The following is a 22,735-nucleotide window of genomic DNA, read 5'->3' as shown; positions in this document are numbered from 1 at the left end:
AATAAATTAGAAATAATAGGAGTCACTAGAAACCTGACGTAGAAGTAAAAATTGACTTCCATACTTTACCGATTTCTTATCCGGCAAATCGTCCCTTGTGTCAGAGGTTAGAGTCTTTTCCTCTGAGGTCCCGTGCACCAACTGAATGTGCTGATCCAGCAGCACTCTCTTGGTGAACGACTTAATCAGAGCTGGGCAGTTCCTGTTAAAGTGCAAAAAAATTCCCTGGGTTTCACATTACGATTAACTCACGATTTGGCGATATGACTGATGAGATCATTACTAAGATGTTTATTATATATTTGCTTTAATCAATTCCTGCTCCCAATGGAAGGATGCTCTATCTATTATTGATCACAAAGATGGAATGTTTTGCCTTGAAGCAGCCTTGAAGACTCTTGCCTGCTCACAGCCTTGCTTTGCTGGAATGTGCTGACACACATTTATTAATCCCACTTACATGCATAAACATAGCCAAACAAATTCAAAAAGATGTCACCCACTCGGCTCCCTATCCTTTTAAGGTTGACACTCTCTCTTGTCGCTAGAGCCATCCCAAATTTTAAAAAGAAAAAGTTGAAGGAGGGTGTTGTTTCTGAACGATTGTGGAAGCTGCATTTTGTTGTCGAGTATTACATTGTATAGTTTCCCTCCTTCTCCTTGCAAGCTTTTCAACAAAATCGAGTGCCTTCTCTCATTATTTTTGTGATGTTTACAAATGTCCTCCTAAGGATTTGTATTTGAACTTGACATTTTAATGGTCCTTCGAGCCGGATTTGAACCAGCTACCTCTGGATTATTGATTGATTGATTGATTGATTATTATTGATACACGGGCCAGGAAATAAATCTAAGATATTCTATGATACACCTATTTTAGATAAAAACAAGATATGTCTAAATGGAAAAATGATCAAAAGTTTTTCAACTGTTGTGGACAATAAGTCAAAACATTTTTGTCTTTATCACATACTTACTTAGAAAATATTTCAATGTGATACTTCTGTAAGGATTATCTGCAATGATTATCGTCATATAATTTTTGTTAACAGAAATTAAAACAAAAAACAAAAAAGTTGATACAAATCCATAGATTTAAACTGTAATTACACCACACTGGAGAAGAGAGGAGCTGTTGCAACGTAAACACTAGCTCCAAGAGGGTTTTCAGTACAGGAGGGAACATTCCCTGTCACTGAGCAGCATTAAAGCCTCATACGGTGAACTTTTTTTTTCCTGGCCTGTAACTTTTAAAGCAATGGCTGTCTTTGTTAATCCGTCACATTTTTTTAAACTGAACATTTTCTTTTGTCTGTTTTGTTGACATTGTCAGTCACCTTAAGATTACATGCACAAAAGGCTTTAACATGTTGCTGAGTGTAAATTTAAAAATAGTTTGTCTCTTTATGGTTATTTAATTTTGTAGCGATTGCATGTCTACATTAGATTGTGTGCAACGTTATGCATTTTTTAAAAACTTTAATCATGTGCAACATTCCTCATGTTTGTGAAATGTTGTGTAGTAGTTTGTCACCATGCATGAATCTTTGTTCTGACATTAATGATTGGCTACAGCAGCATCTGATTTTGTCAACTTGCACTCAGTGCCAAAAACCAAACCAAGTTTGAAGAAAAAAAAAATATTGTGATAATTATTGATATCGACTGATAAGAAAATTTGTATCGTCATAGCCATTTTTGTCATATCCCCCAGGCGTAGCGGTACTATAATATTGCAACATTTTTGTAAACAAATCTTTCAAGTCGATGGTAGATGGTCAATATTTTTGACCCCCCAAAATTTCCTCAAATTTCTTCCAAATCAAGAGGAAGTCATGCCGAAATCAACCGAAAGTGACCTGATATGAGCAAGAAGTGATGCAGAAATGCCCCAAAATCAACAGGAAGTGACCAATTAACAGGAGGTCACATGGCAATAACCTAAATTCAACAGGAAATCTTCAAAAATTTACAGAAAGTGACCCCGGAATGACCCAAAAAGTGCAGGAAGTGACCCATAGATGCCTTAAATTTGCAATGAAGTGACCCATAAATAACCCATTGCATTGAAAACAAAGAATGTTAATATAGACACTATCAGTGGAAAATTTTGATCTAGGGTAGTGCTGCAAAGATTAATCAATTAACTGGAGTAATTCGATTAGGAAAAAAATCTTAGAACCAAATTTTGCTGCCTCAAGGATTCCTTTTAATCCGAGTGACGTAATGGTTTGTTTTGAAAGTGTTGCATTTAGTTTTATTGATTTGGGTGGATAAACTGCCCTCCAGTGGCAACATTGAGTATGATAACTTATCTAACATGGCTGAAACCAGCTGCCCCCTGTTAAGACCAACATAATGTTTTTGTTTGAGCTAATATGTTTGTTAATGCATTTGTTATTTAGTTCAGAACTGAATTTTGCAGTCCTTTGTTGGAATATGTGTTTGAACGATTTTGTTCAGAGCAATGTAAAAAAACATTTTTTGCATTTTTTAGCATTTAAGGTCATGGACTTTTAATATGCAAGTTAGCCAATTGTTCTTTTGTTGTACTGTATCAATAACCTATTGGGTGACAAAATATTGTGATATATCATCATATTGGTAAATGTTATTACAACTCACTTATAGCTTGTACTCACGGGCAGGTGTAGACTTTGCGCACCCCCTTGTGTTTGAGGCGGTTGTGTCGACAAAGACTGTGGGTAGAACTGAACGACTTGTCGCACTGACGGCACGGGTGCTTCTTCAGTATCTAATGTTATGAGAGAAAGAGTGTCAGGTAGCATAAGGTGTTATCAAATGCCGGATGATTCCTGAACAGTTTCAGACATTTACCTTGCCGTGTTCTCCTTTCATGTGAGCCACAAAGGCTTCCTTGGATATGAAAACAGTGTTGCATTCGCTACAGGTATACCCTGAACTGTTGTTTTTCTTGAGTTCCTTTGAACTGGTTTTGTTTGGGGTTTTTGGTGATGAGGGTGCATCTTTATTTACGCGCTTGTTTTGATTGTTGGTGTTTCCACTGTCTTTGTTGTTTTTACTTGCGCCGTTATTGTTGACACTGTTGGAATTTGTAGTTTTGATGCTGAGAGGGAGATTGAGTCCAAAGCTTGGTGGACCCTCAGTGAGCTTCAAAGTTCCATGGATGGCCTGGTGGCGAAGTGAAGTTGCATAGACTGAATCTTACGGCTGAATTGCATTGTTGAATATATTTGTTCATTAAATATTGGATTAAATACCTTTATATGGTCCAACATGAGCTGTTTCTGTGCATAGTGCATAGAGCAGTCAGGGCATTTGAAGACAGGAACTTTATGATTGACCACATGCTGGTCAAAGTGGGAGTTGAGCAGAGACTGCAGGGTGAATACAGTATCACACATGGAACACTTGTATATAAGCCTGTTGGATAAAAGAAAGAGTGTCCTTAAAGGCAACCTCAGATAGAAAGACTTGTAGTTCTTAAAAAAAAAAAAAAAAATGTTAGTATGAGTTATAATACTTGATTTTGGAATCCTTCTTAGTTTAGTTTATTCACACATCGTATCATGGTACACACATGAACATGGTCATATATACAAGCAGTTCATCTGACAAGATGTATGAAAGGGACACTCCGAATAAGCTATTTAAAGCTTTTAGTAGGGGCCCAGTCAAACAACACACACATACACACATTCATACACATACATGCAATTAACTATGGGAAATTTCAAAATTCTGATTACATCGGATTTGACATGTGATACCTTAGGAATGTTATTCAAAGACAGCATATTAAACATACATAGCAAGGAGATGAGTTTTCAGTTTTTTCTTAAAAATAGAGATGGAGTGTGACATTTTAAGTGTTTCGTCCAGTTCATTCCAGATCTGTGGTCCTCTGCATACAATGCCAAAGCTTGTAGACTTTAGACTTCTGGTTTTTCCAGTGATGTGATTTTTTTCTTCTAGTAGTATATGTGTGCCGAGGAGTACTGATTGGGATGAGATCACTTAATTTATGGTTTAGATTATGGATGACCTGATACATTATGCAAGCATTTTGAAAGTAGTTGTGTTCTTTTAGCCTCAGAACGTGGTGGTGGTGAAATATTAATTTAGTAGGAGCATTGAACCTAGACCATGTTATGGCACGTATGACTTTTTTCTGTAGGGTTTCAAGCTTTTTTAGATAGGTTGGAAATGTGTTGCACCATATGATATTACAATATTGTAAATGTGGCTCAAATAAAGATTTATACAGGGTGAGAAGTGCAGATAGTGGGATATAATGTCGCAGTTTAAAAAACAGCGCAGCATATTTTCGACAGTTTATTTGTGAGCTTAATGTTTCCGCTTTTATAAAATTGAAAAATTAGTTGTAGATTGCCATCGTTGTTGACGACGCAATGCACTCTGGGCGGTGACGACACTGGGCCGCACTGCCGTACTTCCACAGTGTCACTCGTTAGCTACATAAACATGTCGTCGGTTCTGTCCTTCCAATTTGAACGCGAGCGGAGAAGTGATGAGCAGGACAGCATTGTCGATATTTCACAAAACGAGCAGCAAAAGCATTTAAATAAAGGTCTCCAGCGGGATTCGAACCCACGATTCCTTTGCGACAGTTGAGCGCGTAGACCACAGGACTATACTTCGGCGTGACCTTAGAGTCATGATTTTCCTTAAAAAGCAATGGCAACCCACATGCGTTGTTTGTCCATGCAGTAAAACCTGAAAGGGAAATGCAACTGAAAAGAATGTGCGGCTGGCTTGACCAAGGAATTAGAAAACGCGGTTCACTTCAGACAGCAAGCAGACAACAATAACATAGGGATTGTGTAAAAGGGAGTATTGAACTCGCAAAAAACACGCAATCACGAAAAGGGAGACAAAAAAAGGGTGCGTAACAGTAGATCAGGATAAAAAAGGGGAAAAAAACCTGAAGGAAAACCGCGGAGAGGCAGACAAAGGGAAAAAAACAAGGCAATGATGCACTAGCAACGAAGGGATATACAAACACAAATGGCTGCAAGTCCATATCTCGGCAAGTCGCCTAGGATCGGTTTAAAGACACTGCTGATGAGCTGGAATTGGATGCAGGTACGACATTGGGAACTGATCCCACAGCTCTGTAACAAAACAATCTGACCAGCAGCAGAATGTAACAAAATCATGTCAGTCGTCATACTAGGTTCGCTTGCTAGCTAGCATTCTTATCCCCCCAGCACTGACCAATTGCGTCATCACCCCTAGCGTGCATTGTGCGCATAAAACATAGCAAAACAAGTACTAAATATTATACATTTTTAAATCAATGGCAATAATATTCAGTATGTGTTTCCAATAACATATATTAGTAAAAGAGAACAATTGTGGCTTATTAGAGCCTACAAGTCTTTAAGTCCGAGGTTCCCTTTAACAATGTCAAGTAAGATCGTTTTGAAAATACAGCATTTGGTAGTGTAATTTGTTACACCTGTAATGAGGAAACATTTAAGCCATTGCTTTCCAGATGGAACAATAACACCCAAGTTAATCCACCATGTCTAAAACCCACAAATCCTTCGACCGGTGAAGCAGAAAGGACACATTTCCTTAGAATTAGATGAGGCTCTCAAGTTGCAGTTGTCGCGGCTATTTTTTTAAGGCTAAGGTTGCGGACGATGGTTGACATTTTCTCTCCGCGGATTCAATTTCAATAGAACATATGGTAAGTAATTCTCGGTGCTTTTGACCCCACTTGGCCTTTTTCTTGACTCACTTGGGTTCGCCTGCTTTCACTCCTGGATGTTGCGTGGATGTGTGCGAGTGTGTTGCCGGTGCGGTCTTGAAGGCCATTGGACAAAGTGGGCATTTATAGAAGATCTCACAGTGTGTACTCTGGATGTGCGACTTCAGAGTTTCAACATCAGCGAAGATCACACTGCAGTGGACGCAGCTGATGATTGGAGACAGGGCAATATAAAAATATTAATGAGTTGGTGAATGTCAAACCTGTAGAAAAAAAGTACAAATTCAACACTTTTGCCGAGAAAAACCAAGTATGGCGTATGAAGATGCTAATTAGCATGATTAGCTAGTTACGGTCAATGGGAAAAGTTGTCTTTGCTTGTCCGCGCTTTACATTTACTCCGTTACATTTACTTGAGTAACCTTTATGAGAAAAATGTACTTCTAAGAGTAGGTTTACCACGCCAGACTTTTTTTGTTGAGTACAGTTGTGAGAGGAAACGCTGTTATTCGACTACATTGGGCTAAACTAGCATCTTCACACCTCTGTATTCTACATATTAGATTTTACTTTATTTTTTTCAGAGATGCTTACAGTGACTCCACCAGTTTCACCAATTAGACGTCGCGTCATTTGACTCCATTATGCCAATCACACGTAACAATACAATCACATGACCTCACACAAGCTTGCAGTCGGAAGTCCTATGAACACGCCGGCCTGTTCAATCACGTGACATCTTTAAAGCACCGTAAAATATATTTATTACTGTTTAACATAGAGCGCTGCTGTCAACATGACTCAAAAGTGCGGATTTCAAACTCCCCCCTAGTTTTTATTTGGTACCAACAGACCACGGATACGATCGCTTTAATTTCATGGTAGCAAATACAGTGGGGCAAATAAGCATTTAGTCAACCACCAATTGTGCAAGTTCTCCTACTTGAAAAGATTAGAGAGGCCTTTAATTGTCAACATGGGTAAACCTCAACCATTAGAGACAGAATGTGGAAAAATACAGAAAATCACATTGTTTGATTTTTAAAGAATTTATTTCCAAATTAGAGTGGAAAATAAATATTTGATCACCTACAAACAAGCAAGCTTTCTGGCTGTCAAAGAGGTCTAACTTCTTCTAACGGGGTCTAATGAGGCTCCACTTGTTACCTGTATTAATGGCACCTGTTTTAACTCATTAGTAATTCGGTATAAAAGACACCTGTCCACAATTTCAGTCAGTCACACTCCAAACTCCACTATGGCCAAGACCAAAGAGCTGTCGAAGGACACCAGAGACAAAATTGTAGACCTGCACCAGGCTGGGAAGACTGAATCTGCAATAGGTAAAACGCTTGGTGTAAAGAAATCAACTGTGGGAGCAATTATTAGAAAATGGAAGACATACAAGACCACTGATAGTCTCCCTCGATCTGGGGCTCCATGCAAGATCTCACCCTGTGGCGTCAAAATGATAACAAGAATGGTGAGCAAAAATCCCAGAACCACATGGGGGGACCTAGTGAATGACCTATAGAGAGCTGGGACCACAGTAACAAAGGCTACTATCAGTAACACAATGCGCTGCCAGGGACTCAAATCCTGCACTGCCAGACGTGTCCCCCTGCTGAAGAAAGCACACGTCCAGGCCCGCCTGCGGTTCGCTAGAGAGCATTTGGATGATCCAGAAGAGGACTGGGAGAATGTGTTATGGTCAGATGAAACCAAAATAGAACTTTTTGGTAGAAACACAGGTTCTCGTGTTTGGAGGAGAAAGAATACTGAATTGCATCCGAAGAACACCATACCCACTGTGAATCATGGGGGTGGAAACATCATGCTTTGGGGCTGTTTTTCTGCAAAGGAACCAGGACGACTGATCTGTGTAAAGGAAAGAATGAATGGGGCCATGTATCGAGAGATTTTGAGTGAAAATCTCCTTCCATCAACAAGGGCATTGAAGATGAGACGTGGCTGGGTCTTTCAGCATGACAATGATCCCAAACACACAGCCAGCAACAAAGGAGTGGCTTCGTAAGAGGCATTTCAAGGTCCTGGAGTGGCCTAGCCAATCTCCAGATCTCAACCCCATAAAAAATCTGTGGAGGGAGTTGAAAATCCGTGTTGCCCAACGACAGCCCCAAAACCTCACTGCTCTAGAGGAGATCTCCATGGAGGAATGGGCCAAAATACCAGCAAAAGTGTGTGAAAAGCTTGTAAAGAGTTACAGAAAACGTTTGGCCTCCGTTATTGCCAACAAAGGGTACATAACAACGTACTGAGATGAACTTTTGGTATTGACCAAATACTTATTTTCCACCATGATTTGCAAATAAATTCTTTTAAAATCAAACAATGTGATTTTCTTTTTTTTTTTTTTTTCCCATATTCTGTCTCTCATGGTTGTGGTTTACCCATGTTGACAATTACAGGCCTCTCTAATATTTTCAAGTGGGAGAACTTGCACAATTAGTGGTTGACTAAATACTTATTTGCCCCACTGTATGTTTTCTCCACTCAAGGGCACTCATGCTCTTTGGACGAGTGAAGTTCCATTTCTTTAGATTTTTCTAATCGGAATTCGATGATTTTTGTGTACAGGTAGTTCCCGAGTTACGCTATCGACGTAACCCGAATTTCCGCATAAGTCGGAATGAACCCTTTAAGTAACTCTAAATACCCCATAAATCTCAAAATACATATAAAAAAAAAAAAAAAAAAAAAGAAGAAGAAACTGACCGGTAGCCAACTTTACGGGTGTAGTGCAGGCAGTTCTTTGTGACGTGAGACTTGAAGTGGACAGAACGACAGCTCGCGCCACATTCAGGGCACGTGTATGGAGACTTGTGCTGGTGAATTCGTTGATGGGATAGAAAACTGCAGTGATTTGGGAGGAGCATTTGGCAGATGCCGCAAGTTTTCTGATAGACCAAAGAAAGAAAGAGGGAGAGAAAAAGATTTGCGCTGTGATCTAAGTAGTTTCCCTGCTTGGAAATGTAAGTGTACTGTGAACCCCGGCTATGCTGTTGTTAATCATTTGCAGCATTGCTATTGCCCAGACGTCTACTAGTGATGAACTCATTTAAATTCACAGCATTACAATGATTGGACGTCTATCATCATGTTGGGAAGGGCGACAAAAGCTCCTTTTTTTACGGTGGCATACGTAGTTAGCGGCCATTTTGGGTAAGGCTGTTGGGAAACTAGATCTTAAAGAGTACATACAGTGATCCCTCGTTTTTCGCAGTTAATGGAGACCAGAACGCGCTGTGATAAGTGAAAAACCGCAAAGTAGCGCATAATTTGTGTGTGTGTGTGTTCAATGTATTTTTCAGATTTAGCATTGTAAAGAGATACATATGTTTTTTCACTTTTTTCCTTTAAAGTATAATTTAAAAAAGGTTTTAATTTTTTAAAATCTATTTATTTTTAAATTTTTATTTATTTATTTTATTTATTTCATATGTTTTTTTCTTTTTTTTAAATAAATGGTAAGCACTTCAAATGTAATAATTATGGTAAGATTTAAACATGTTACTGTCCAGAGCATAGATCTTGAGCCCGAACCCGACCCGACCCAAATTTCGGGCCGTGTCGGGCCCAAAATGTCAATTATTTACGTTCGGATCGGGTCGGGCCGACTTCTCTCTCGCTAACTTTTTTTAAATGAACATATATTTATATATTTATACTAAAACGATGTATGGATTTTAAACTGAGGAATACTTGTCAATAATTTGGATAAACTGAAGGTGCTGTGCATGCCTGCGCACATGAATGCTGTGGCCCCGCCCTCATTTTAATCTTGCCCTCCCGCGCTGGAGCCCTCCGCGATTCCGCATCCCGGTTTTTCCTTTTCGATATGAAGCAGCAAGCAGTGAAAAACAAACTAACGACGGGGGAATTGAAAAGGAAAACATGCACCACGGTAGGAGTGGGGTATGGCAAGGCTTCAAATTGATTGTTGAAGATGATATACAGAAACCTGTGTTGGCTTTGCTGAATGTAAACGAATGCGGCGCTTTGCTCTCATACGAGAAATATATTTAAGAAACTTTTCCAGCATTATTTCGTTGTGTAAATGCATTTATAATGATCATAAAAATATGTAGACTATTTAAACACTGAGAAAACGTGCATTTTTTTTTCTGCCAACTCGAAGAGTTAAAAATAAATGTCAAATCCACTCCGCCTGATGGAACAGACACACAAGTATAAAAGATATAAATTAGGGCTGTCAAACGATTAAAATTTTTAATCGAGTTAATTACAGCTTGAAAATTAATTAATCGTAATTAATCGCAATTAATCGCAATTCAAACCATCTATAAAATATGCCATATTTTTCTGTAAATTATATATATATTATGTAAAATAAATTGTTGGACTGGAAAGATAAGACACAAGATGGATATATATATTTAACATAGGGTACATAAGACCTGTATTTGTTTATTATAACAATAAATCAACAAGATGGCATTAACATTATTTACATTCTGTTAAAGTGATCCATGGATAGAAAGACTTGTAGTTCTTAAAAGATAAATGTTAGTACAAGTTATAGAAATTTTATATTAAAACCCCACTTAATGTTTTCGTTTTAATAAAATTTGTACAATTTTCAATCAAAAAATAAACTAGTAGCCCGCCATTGTTGATGTCAATAATTACTTACACAATGCTCATGGGTGCTGAAACCTATAAAATCAGTCGCACCCAAGCGCCAGCAGAGGGCGGCAAAACTCCATAAAACAATTAACAAGTGGGCATTTCACTCTACTGTCATTTAAATCTGTTTGAGCGGGACATGTGCGTTAATTGCGTCAAATATTTTAACGTGATTAATTTAAAAAAATAATTAACTCCCGTTAACGCGATAACTTTGACAGCCCTGATATAAATGTTTATCTAACCCAATCTAACCTCTATTACTGTCCCACCGAATTATTTTTAAACAAGAATAAAGTAGAAAAATGCTTGGCTTTTATTAAATGCATGATTAAGTGCGTCCACTCAAGCTGCTCACTTACACACAGTTGCCACAGCAATTGTTTAGCAAGCTTAAACGATGATTGATGCATGCGGCGCTTTGACATTTCGGCTTCCAAACACCTCTGGCAAGAACATACCTTAACATCTGTCATTCATTGTTAACTTTAATAGGCAAGTCCAGTTCACTGCCTGATCAAAAAAAGCAGCAGGAGGCAGAGTGAGACTACGTGATCGGATCGTGACAGCTCATCTGTATTAATTAATTGAAAAAAAACAAAACCACGATGAACTGAGGGCACGAAGTTTGAAGCGCGAATTAGCGAGGGATCACTGTATTGCACAGCATCGCCACGTTATTTCTTCGTACTCCCCAATAGCGATTATGTTATTTTAGTGCCATAGCGATATCGGTGCAACACCAACAATAATAAAAAGCAAAAAGGTCTGCAACAGTATTAGTTTTTGTTTTCATAAAGGAAAAGTATGTGGTCGCGGTAACACCGCTATTATTTTCTAGAAAAAAAATCACAGACTTATATGGTCTCTCGATAGCTAGAACTTTTGGAATATATCTTAAATCCGGGTTTACTGTATTTAAAAGCAGCACATGTGCCATACCTGCCCACTGGTCTCCATAACTTGTTGATAATGCGTTGCTAGCGAGCTGTCGTCCTGAAATGTTTCACTGCATTCCGAACACTTGAGGCTGTGCCTGCAGAGCTTTGATGCATCATCCTCTAAGGGCATGGCTGCTTCAGGCATCACTCCACTTTGCGGACCACCGCTTGGAACTTTTCCCGTTAGAATGGGTAACGCCTGCGCATCGCAAATGGAGCTGATGCCATCTGTGTTGGTGGTTGGTCCAGAAAAGGGCGATGTCGGTATCATCTGGTCTGCAGGGATGGGTTTTAAGATTAAATGCGAGCACTGCATGACAACCCCTTTGTCCTTATGTCCTCTAGCGTGAGACAGAAGACTGCATTTGTTGTAAAATACGAGACTCTTTGAACAGTGGTTGCAAGTAACTTCAATCCGCACACTGCGGCGTTCATAGTGTTGGGTCAGGCTCTTTTCAAGAGCAAAGGAATCACCGCACTCCAGGCACTTGTAGCCACGGGATGGAATAGAAATACAGGCGGACGTTGGTGGAGAGAGGTTTGGGACATACACGGGAATGGGATTTATGCTACTCAAGACTTTATTAAAAGCGTCTACTACGGAGCTTTGAGAGCTGCTGAAGACTTGAACTCTGGAATGTTTCTTTGAAGACTGTAGAACCGCTTGCTGTTTTAGTTTTTGCGATTGCTTGGAGGAGGACCTTGGTTTTTGGAGATCATTAGTGGGAGAGGACACATTCTTGGAGAGAAGATTGACATGACTAAAATGGACTGCTTTCGGTACAAGTTTGGCATTTGCCAAACTAGAAGCAGGGACCATAACAGTCTGTTGCTGCATGGAGTTTGCCGCTTTAAGGATGGCACTACCGGCATTTTGTACCGAGGCAGCTGGAATGACCGTTGCTTTGACTGTGGTGTTATTCGACAGTTTCAGGTTAATGACTTGTGAACCGACTGTCTTGACAGCTGAAACTGGTAGGAAGGCTGTAGCTACTGGTTTAATGGTCATCTGCTTAGTTATTTCAATCGATGGTCCTCCACGGGTCGCAACAACTGTAGTTGGCAAAGACGTTATCGTAGGAGACGAAAACAATGCGCCACTGGTAGCCTTGACTGTCAAGCCATTGGGAATATGTTCATCTTTATTTGCCCTGTCAAGATCAAAGTCTGGGACGACTCGCGTGACCGTGTGCTTGATCTGTCCACAAGAGGTCTTGATTGTTTTTATCCTGACTTTTGGAATAACTGGAGTAGTGTCAGTGCTGCTACTCTCACTATGGACACTAGAGGGACTATCCGGTGGTCCCGATAGCAGGCGCTTGGCCATCTCCAAGGCTGATTCCTGCTCACGTTTCTTTCCTGGTTCTTTGGAAATTTCATTGTCATGGTTTGAGTCCGCCTGGGAAATAGGAGAACCTAAAATACAGTCTGGAAGGCTTCCCTTTTTAGTGTTAAGAGCAGCAATCGCTGCAATACAAGAAGAAAGTTTTGCAGAGGTCTTTGACTGGATTTGGCATGTTTGCCCATTATTCTCCTTGCAATGTGTATAGTCAAGAGTTCCCTTGGGTTCATCTCGCAACAACCTCAATTGAGTGGAGCTATTGAATGTCCAACTTTCCAGAGTGATATTTTCATTGTTATTCTGATCCGGTTTTAACTCATTTGCTTTGGACTTCAAAACGTTCTCCACAGATGCAGGATATTTAGATTGGTGTTTCTCTTTCTTGCTGTTGGATTTTATGAAAAGCTGTCCAATCTTTTTGATCGTTGGATCACTAACTTGAATCTTTTCCTCCTGAAATGTCTCTCTGCTGACGATAGGGCTGAACTCATTGCAGGTTGACGCCTGTTTACAAACTCTTTGTCCATCCACTTTAGTTGGATTCCATCCATTTTTCATGTAATGAACATCGGGTTTTGGCATGGGAGATAAGAAACCATTTTCAAGTTTATTGCCATTTAAAGAATGAGGTACAGGGTGGAACTGCACATCTTTTCCTGAAAGGGTTCCAACATGCTGACTTGTTTCCATATTCCGAATATTCTTGACGATGACACTTACACCAACATCTTCGTTGGTTGTCGACCCACATTTTGCTTGTTTGACCGTGCCGTCATGCTCATCTTGCTGGCCACATTCAATCGCAGCTTTAGGATCCACCATGTCAGGGATGTCGAAAGCTGCAAGGAGGTCATCAAAGTCTGGTGTCTTCATATCTCCCATGTTTTTTCCCCTGCTCTAATAAGGAGCTCACCTATAAGTTGCAGAAAATACATTAATCGGACTCAATTGTCTGATCATCACAATGTAATGGTAAAGCTAATTTATAGACTTCACTATCACTTGACGAGACAGCTCCTACAGACATTGCGCCACGGCTTCCTGTAGGGGGCAGGGCCAGGCAGAGCGTCGTGGCAGCTTTCACTGCGATAAACTCAAACAAACTGCGTTCTAACACCGGATTTAGTTTGAAACAGGACAAAAGTTTTAGTGCATACAAGCAGGCAAGAGTGTCACAAGAGTGATTTGGTCGAGCATTCAAGGTAATTATTAGAGATGTCCCGATCAATCGGGTCCGATCACGTCATTTTCAAAGTATCGGAATCGGCAAAAAAATATCGGACATGCCTTTTTTTAATTTTTTTTTTTTTTTTAATTAAATCGTTTTCTAATTGTATTTAACGTTACAGACATAATATGTTACACTCATCCAAAGTCTTTAGTTTAGGCTTAAGGTAGAGTTATCAAATTTATCCCGTTAACGACGGTAATTAATTTTTAAAAAAATGCATAACGTTAAAAAATTTAACGCAATTAACGCATGCGCTGCACGACCCACTCACGCATTGTCGCGTTCAATCTGTAATGGCGCCGTTTTACCTAGAGTGAATTTTGGCAGCCTTTGGAGCCTTTTTTTAATTTGCTAAAGCCTTACAATCCCTCTCCCTACGATTAGAAATATCGTGGGAAGCAATGTGGGGAAGCAAGGTAGTAATTGATCTTTTTCTTAACACCCTATGTTATTTCCCAACGCAGAGAAGATATATCAATTGGTACCACTACGCACAGTCATGGTTGCACTTCCCATCATGCATTTGGGCAGAACAGTTAAATGGCTACAGTATCATTTACTGAAAGCTCAACAAATACACTAGATGGCTATATTTAGCCACAATATACAAAGTCACATTTATCCTTTAAGAATTACAAGTCTTTCTATCCGTGGATCCCTCTCACAGAAAGAATGTTAATAATGTAAGTGACATCTTGAGGATTTATTGTCATAATAAACAAATACAGTACTTATGTACTATGTTGAATGTACATATTCGTCCGAGTTTTATTCATTTTTTTCTTAATGCATTGCCAAAATGTATATGATCGGGAAAAATTATCGGGAATGATTGGAATTGAATCGGGAGCAAAAAAAAAAAAAAAGCAATCGGATCGGGAAATATCGGGATCGGCAGATACTCAAACTAAAACGATCGGGATCGGGAGCAAAAAAACATGATCGGAACAACCCTAGTAATTATTATATAAATTAGCACCAAGCATACACTTTGAAATGTCGTGAAAAAAATAAAATGAATGGGAAAAAATTATTGTAACTGTAACTTGAAATATTTACATAAAATGAACGATAACTGCCCGTTTTTTTGCTTCAAAATAATAATCTAGACTGTTTTACGTTCATATCTATAGAAATTCCGGGATTTACGCATTTGTTTACAAGCATTTTCAACTTAAAAAGCTCTTTGTATTGTGATGGCGGCCATGTTGGATTTAGTAATTATTATATAAATTAGCACCAAGCATACACTTTGAAATGTCGTGAAAAAAATAAAATGAATGGAAAAAAATTATCGTAACTTTAACTGAAATATTTACATAAAATGAATGATAACTGCCCGTTTTTTTGTTTTTAAATAATAATCTAGACTGTTTTACGTTCATATCTATAGAAATTCCGGGATTTACGCATTTGTTTACAAGCATTTTCAACTTAAAAAGCTCTTTGTATTGTGATGAAGGCCATGTTGGATTTTGTATCCATAAACAATAGCATAACTCCGGTCATTTTTGGCCAACTGTCCGTTTTTCGGCAAAGAAAATTAGTAATTTAGACATTTCTGTGTCCATACAAAAAATGGCTTTTGCATGTTTTATTTTATGTAACATTTCAATCTAAAAACGACGAGGGCCAGATGGCCGGCAAGACGTGCTGAAGCAATAGTGACATCGGAATTCACCTAAATAAATTGTGATTGTTTATAAAAAAAAATGGAAAATTTGCTTTTGTTGAGTAAACTTAAGCTGATTCTGCATGCTTTCCTCAAGTATTAGGTTTTTGATGTGAAAATTGAGTGATTTATTATATTTTTATGTCAAAATTGCACTAAATAAAATAAAATTACCGTAATTTCCAGACTATAAGCCGCTACTTTTTTCGTTCATTTTGAATCCTGCGGCTAATAGTCCAGTGCGGCTTATTTGTTGATTTATTTGTGTTAATAGGCAACCCGTGCCTCCTAGCATGCATTGCAGCACAATAGATGTAAGTAACAATCAATATTCAGCATGCATTGCAGCACTACAAATGTAAGTAACAATCAAAATTCATGTTCTTTGCTAATTATTTATTCATTTACTGTTCCAGTTGTTTCATTAATTGCTTGGTATGGTATTTGCTAACACTTTATTTGACAGCGGCATCATAAGACTGTCATAAGACCATCATAATTATGTCATGACATTATCATGGGCATTACTGAATGCTTCTGACAAATGTCATTAAGTGTCATCCAGCAAATTATGTTACCAACTCCATTTGTGTCCAGCTCGGATCTTTTACATCCATTCAAAAGTGAGATCTTTTGCCGAATAAAACTGAATGATAACTGTTATAAGCATTCGTTAATGCTCATGACAGTGTCATGTCATAATTATGTCTAATTGTCTAATGACAGTGTTATGGCGCCACTGTCAAATAACGTGTTACCAAATACCGCAACTAGCAATTATTTAAACAAACAGGAACAGCAACTGAATAAATAATTAGCAAAGAACCTGAATTTTGATTGTTATTTACATCTGTTGCGCTGCAATGCATGCTAGGAGGCATGATGGACAACAACAAAGTTGACAGCAGGTGGCATAAAAGGTTGACTGTCTCCCCCAAGGAAACAGTGATGGCCAAATAAAGCTTCTTGAAGCAATGAAGCTTTGCAGCCAAGTGGTTAAAAGCTTCATGGTGGTTCATTTGGTCTTCTGACCGTCATATGATGCCGCTGTCTAATGAAGTGTTACCGGCTAATATCTATTGGTGTAAATATCCGATAATACAGTGAGGACAGCTGCGGTTTATAATCCAGTGTGGCTTATCTATGAACAAATGCCGTTTTTGTGTCGCATTTGGTGGGTGGCGGCTTATAGTCAGGTGCGCCTTATAGTGCAAAAATTACGGTAAGTCGCTGTTTTGGGCAAAAACTTAGTCGAAACTTTATTAGGGAAGGACTTTGAATTTTTTTATGCCACTGCTCATGGAGACTCATCTATGCGTAAGGGAGGTGCCAGTTTTGGTTTTAGGTCGCTAGTGGCTTTGGTTTTGAAAATATTTAAATTTTACGTTTTTGAAAATAGGCCCCTTACGGGCAGCCCCGTGCCCCTTTTCTCGTCAACTGATAGTGAAGTCCATGTATGCATATATTTTTTTCACTATTTTGCACTGTTAGTCTACTGTATATAACATGTTGTGACCATACTATGTGTAAAGGCCAAAAACGCCTATGACCATACTGTACCTGCTACATCTGTTGAATTATCAAATATAAAACTATTCAGTCTTATTTTTTTCTGTTGAATACATATATTTTCAAGCTTCAAAACTGTTCGTCGAGCATGTTTGGTTGTCAATAGGACATCAATGATTAAAATTTTGACAAAAATTTTTGGATTTTTACGTTTTTTTGGGTCCAAAATGTTGATTATCATTGATCGGTGAAAAAAACAACAGTTTGGACATGACGGTTATGGTGTCCTGAAAAGAGGGACCCAACCAGACCATTGTGAACAATTTTTTCTTTGAAATTTAAAGGCAACATCAAAGGCATGCAAAATTGGACAAAATAGGCCCGGACCGTAAAAGGGTTCAACATATTTACTATCATTCATTTTTCAAAGTGTTACATTAATTGCATGTATGTATCTTGCTTGTTGTATACAAAAGAAGACTTTCAATCGACACCAATCCTACGCTTTGGTGGCCACAATCTGTACGCCCAAATTTATTTAGCCTCAGATTCTTCAAGAATCCAGACTGTAGGGGGGGATTTCAGAGTATATGCCAGAGAAAGGGTGGAGGTAATGGCAGACGAGCAATGAAAGAAGACAAAAATGGCTGCTGCTGCAGAGAGAGAGGCCTGGTGGGAGCAGCAAGCCAGAGCCGCTTTCTGCTGAAAATGAATATTGATACACACGTATATGAAAAATCATCAACCACGCCAAACCACGTCCACGCACTGCCAGATCACCATCATCATCATTTGCGTGAAATGAAGATCAGTCGTACAAACATGCAAGAAAAATCATCCACTTCTCACCCCCTCGCTTCCTTCCTCTGCAGCCACTAGCCAACCTTCCTTTTTTCCCATCCTGCAACAAACACACTCCCACTGCTAACCCTTAAAAAGCCATGCACCCCACCCTGGCAATAACAACAAAAAAATCCTGCCTCTTCACAGAAGGCCCAGATGCCAGGGTCAGGTTACATCCAGGGTAGTGCTGGTGGTCCTGGGAAGAATCCTCTTACGCAGCAAGCAGACATACAAACAAGACACATAGATCATGCCTTATGTGTGTGTTTATGTGTGTGTGTGTCTGGGCTGCAGATTCACAGACTTCCAGGCAGCCACCCCCCTCTGCCCCTCGTCCTTTCCCAAACCTCCCTGCTTGCTTTTCTGCGAGTCTTTGCCGCATAGCGAACAGCCGCAACCTAGACACTTGTTCCGTGGTAGCCGGTGGTCGAGATGCAAAAGTCCTCATTTGGATCGGCGCAAAATAGCGCAATACCTCTTAGAAGACACAGAGACAGCATTGTTCCCATCAGCTCTGTGTCTGCCTCAAACTGGTTTAAGCTAGTTCTGCTCCCTTGACATAAAGCCCAGAGCTGCAGTGCGGCCTCAGGAGCTCACAGGCAGCAGGCAGGATGCTCAACTCCCAGGACAGTATATCCCATTTTTGTTTTTGTCTTATGAAAATGCAGATGAATATTGGCAAGATCAGAAAACGTTATCGTTAGTGAATAAATTTTCGCAGTAGTAACTTGTATGTTGTATTTTCCAGACTATGTCACACTATTTTTTCATAGTTCGGCTGGGCCTGCGATTTATACTCAGGCACGACTTATATATGTTTTTTCAGGCTTACAGTTGTAAGAATGGCACTCTAGTAGGCAGAATTGTTAATTCAATTCAATTCCTTTATTGTCATCAGTTTGCTTCTCAGCATATGTGTCACCGACACATCACAGAGATTCCTTTTATACTGTAATACAACACCCCCAGGAAGTGCACACTATGGCAACAGCAGTGGGACATAAATATGTCACATTTCGGAAGCGATTATGAAAACTTGAATAGATTTGGTAGTGTTTTGGAGTGAGATCGAGAGTTCAGTAAACAAGGTATGGTACTAGTTGTTTAGGGTATAGTCATCTACTAACTGTTACCATGTTATAATACCAGACACCCGTTCAGACTGTTGTACTCCGTTTTATTGACTATAATTCATAATGTTTGTTCTTGTTCTCTGAAATAGATTAAATCCTCTCAAAACTGTGACTTAAGCCCCTTTCACATACACGTGATCAACATTTAAATGGGCAGCCTTGTATGTGAACTCAATTTCCCGGGTTGACCAACACGGAGATTACACGGACATTTAATGGGTCGCGTCTTAGTATAATGTCCGGGACTTTCCCGGGAAGCGGTGTGCGTGAAAGCAAGCGTTAAATTTCCGGGTCACACAACACGATGGCTGATGACGTAAATATCATGGCGGGCTGATCGTTACCTCCTCTTTCTTCGCAGTAAGATTAAAAGCAGTGAAAAACATTGCAAACTGAAACATAACGAAATTAAATTGCTACTGGATCGGCTATCTTTGGAAATGTGTGGTTTATTTTGTTGCCGATGTTAGGGTCCTCAACTGCGGGAACAAGGTTGAACCTCAAAGCAGAAAACAACGGAGGGATGCGTTCAATGGTTTATTAAATACAAAAATACACATGATTGCGGGAAAGGGGGTATAACAAAATGCGTCCGTGACAGTAGGTCGACGGGGATCAATAATACTAACCTAAGCGGTAGGCAGAGAGCCGATAAGACAACAAAACACTCAAATACAAGCACTACGTAGGGGATTTCAAAACAAGGGTGGCAGACGAATAAGCTAGCAAATGCACGAAATTCGAGAGTTCAAGGTGTCGAATGGCACCAAGTAAGTTAATATCTCGGCACCCTTCTCTTGGATCGCCTGGGCTTAAATACAGTCTTGATGAGCTTGAATTGACTTCGGAAACGGTCCCACATCCGCCTCTGTAATAAAACACAATCTGACCAACAGAATGTGACCGCTGATGCCGACCAAAAATGACGTAATGTCCGGGTTATAAAATCGCGCCAGCAGCCCTCCCCGCACAGAGAGACACTGGACAAGTCTGTGAAAGTGTCCAACCCGCGCCATTCCCGGGATATCTCTCCATGCGTGAAAGCATTGACGCGAGTAAATCCCGCGTCACCTTACATGAGAATTTACATGGATATGTTTATGAAAGGGGCCTAATAGTTTTGGCTAGTGCGACTTATAGTAAAAACGATATGGTAAATGGCAACACTGGTTAAGGAGAATAGAATTGTTTTTAATGAGGTTGAGGATGTTGAAGAAATCAAGATGGGGTGATGATGGTAGGTATGGATATTGGAGGGTGCAATGCTTCAAATCAACTGAGTTAGGTATTGGTGTTAGGGGTGTGATGATACTGTATATCGAAAAGGTCATATATCGTGATAATTTGTAGCCCAAAAAGATTATCGATATGCCCCCACCAAGAATAGATACATCATTTTAAAACTACCAAACTCTTCCATTAGAATCGTTTCTACGTTAGCTTATTGGCAGCCATTGACGACGCTAGACAGCCAATTCATTTTAGCTGAATTGGATGTCTAGCCCTGTCAATGGTACTAAAACTACGGCATTCACAGCCAGTTTTCCCAGTTTTGTGGGCATTTACAGGTGACTTCCTGTTCATTTTAGGGCATTTACTGGTTACTCCCTGTTGATTTTGAGTCACTTCCCACTCATTTGAGGATATTCTCGAGTCATTTATTGTTCAGTAACCCAAAACCAATAGGAAGTGAGGTGTAAATGCCCCGAAATGAACAGGAAGTGACTGAAAATCAACAGGAAATTACCTGAAATGTCCCAAAATTAACTAATTGCATTGAATTGGTATGACTGGCTGCCATAGACGACCAATTCATTTGAACTGGGAAGGATGGCATTCGTTCATCATTGCCGTTTTCCCACTTCAAATGGATTGGATGTCAACTAGTCATAAACTCCTTCCGATCCACAGCTTGTTATTGTGTTTAATAGTTGTAGAATATTACGAAATGATTTCCTGACCCTAGTCTGGTACTCCAGACTCACCGCTGTTCCAGCTATTGAGTCTGGCCACCATTAAGCGGATAAAATTTCCAGGGCAGAGCAAGCCACAGCAAACAGACAGCGGAGTGGACCAATCAGCGACGGGCGGGACGAGGGACTTGCGCGCGGAAGTAAACATACGAGGAGAGCGGAGTTTATTCAACATGGCTAGCGCGAGACAGACTGTTGTCAATGACTTGTGTCGATGTGTTTTTGGTCATTTAAAACTGATTTTACCGTGAATTGGAACATATTCTCGGCTCTCCTGTTCGCCATCTGTGTTGTTGTGGAGACGACTTCCGATGCGGAACAGTAACGTTGCTCGTTAAGAACACGTCACGCAAATAAACGAATCTGATTTGTCGATTGATTTTGTACTTGCTTGAGAGGCCGTTAATGGGCTGGGTCCCAGACTGTTCTCTCAGTGTTTGAAAAACACAGGGAGAACAACCTGACCCATGTTTCGATAAGTGCTATATCGCCATACCGTGAGATCATCGTTAGCCTTGTATCGTATCGTAAGGTACCCAGAGGTTCCCACCCATAATTGGTTGTGTATTCAGAACAACAAATCTCGAACAGTTCCTTTCATTGAAATTTCCGAAAACCTCATCCGCCAAGTCAAGACACTGAGCATCCATGTACCTAAGAGTTTCCTCGTAGTCGCCAGAAAAATCGGCATGACAAAACACGTGGTACACATGCGCCTACCTGCACCTTGCATGAGTAAACATTATCCAAGCACCATCTATCTACCCTAGATCTCCCAACTCCCAATCCCCAAGCAATGGTGGCCCAGGCAAACACTGCTTATCCATGCACCTATATTGCTACCAAACAGATGCCATCCCTCCCCACATGCCCCACGGATACATGCACATTCGTAAACATGCAAATGCAAATATATAACTAAACATTGCATACCCAGTTAGATCTTTCCCCATCTCTGGAAAATGATGTCTTCCTCTCGAGGCCTCAGCACCTGTCTTAGTGTCTTACCCAGCCATTCCAGCCTCCATCTTCTTCCCCCTTCTCGCCTCCCCTCCCCCCTCCCACTCTGGTTGACTGATTCACTCCCAGTCCGGGCCTCCTTTCCGCCTTTGGCTGCCTCCGCCGCCACCGCCACCTTCGCGGACATTCATGAAGGGAAGGATAGAGATGGGGGAAAGGGTGTAGGGGGGGAGTGTTCAGCAGGCGAATCAGGCCTTTTGTCTCTGTCGTTGGAGGGGGTGTTGGTGGGGATGGTGGGGAAGGGACTCTCCACTCTGGCTCTGGAGTAGCAGCTGGTGCAGAGGAAGAAGAGAGAGAGAGGGCGGCAGATGGAGGTGGGGGAGATTGAGTGGAAGAAATAACTGAGGAATGTCTAATATGAGTGTCAATACCAGCTCCACTTTTATGTACAGGACCTTTATTTGGCATTACATTGTATCCTATTACGTTAAAGCATATGGAGACTATACTTGAGGTAGGCTTAAGGTCAGATTTTCATTAGTCCTAGTACAGTAATGATCCAAGTGGCTAGGAATTTGATGAGGTGTACTCCCAGCAGGGTCTTGATGGACATGTTTCTATCGGTGAATTTGTTTTTAAACGGCTTTAAGTACCACTCTCCCTTAGTGGCCATTTACATGACAACGGGGGTCCGTGTTGTTTACACGCCAATGGTGCTTGCGGGCCTGAAAACGCAAAAATTTT

At 40.2% G+C, this 22,735-nt stretch overlaps 1 protein-coding gene across 5 annotated transcripts in view; it reads right to left on the bottom strand.

The window, feature by feature from the left end:
* Positions 1 to 22,298, bottom strand: part of znf532 (zinc finger protein 532) — a 29,669-nt gene extending 7,371 nt beyond the window's left edge. The window contains exons 1-8 of one of the 5 annotated variants that reach the window (XM_057818838.1): positions 17,932 to 22,297; positions 11,330 to 13,583; positions 8,456 to 8,637; positions 5,750 to 5,926; positions 3,243 to 3,405; positions 2,839 to 3,153; positions 2,643 to 2,755; positions 70 to 202 (exon numbers count right to left, since the gene is read on the bottom strand). In XM_057818838.1, coding sequence (XP_057674821.1) covers positions 70 to 202; positions 2,643 to 2,755; positions 2,839 to 3,153; positions 3,243 to 3,405; positions 5,750 to 5,926; positions 8,456 to 8,637; positions 11,330 to 13,552 — 3,306 coding nt within the window. In that variant the 5' untranslated portion in view covers positions 13,553 to 13,583; positions 17,932 to 22,297. Of the gene's footprint in view, positions 1 to 69; positions 203 to 2,625; positions 2,756 to 2,838; positions 3,154 to 3,242; positions 3,406 to 5,749; positions 5,927 to 8,455; positions 8,638 to 11,329; positions 15,954 to 17,931 lie in introns of those variants that run through there. The other 4 variants (XM_057818837.1, XM_057818840.1, XM_057818841.1 and 1 more) reach the window with 4 other exon arrangements.
* Between the last annotated feature and the right edge of the window lie 437 nt (positions 22,299 to 22,735).

The sequence above is a fragment of the Corythoichthys intestinalis genome, chromosome 17 (assembly GCF_030265065.1).
Source record: "Corythoichthys intestinalis isolate RoL2023-P3 chromosome 17, ASM3026506v1, whole genome shotgun sequence".
In the NCBI taxonomy this organism is placed as follows: Eukaryota; Metazoa; Chordata; class Actinopteri; order Syngnathiformes; family Syngnathidae; genus Corythoichthys; species Corythoichthys intestinalis.
This window is presented reverse-complemented; position numbering and strand designations above follow the sequence as displayed.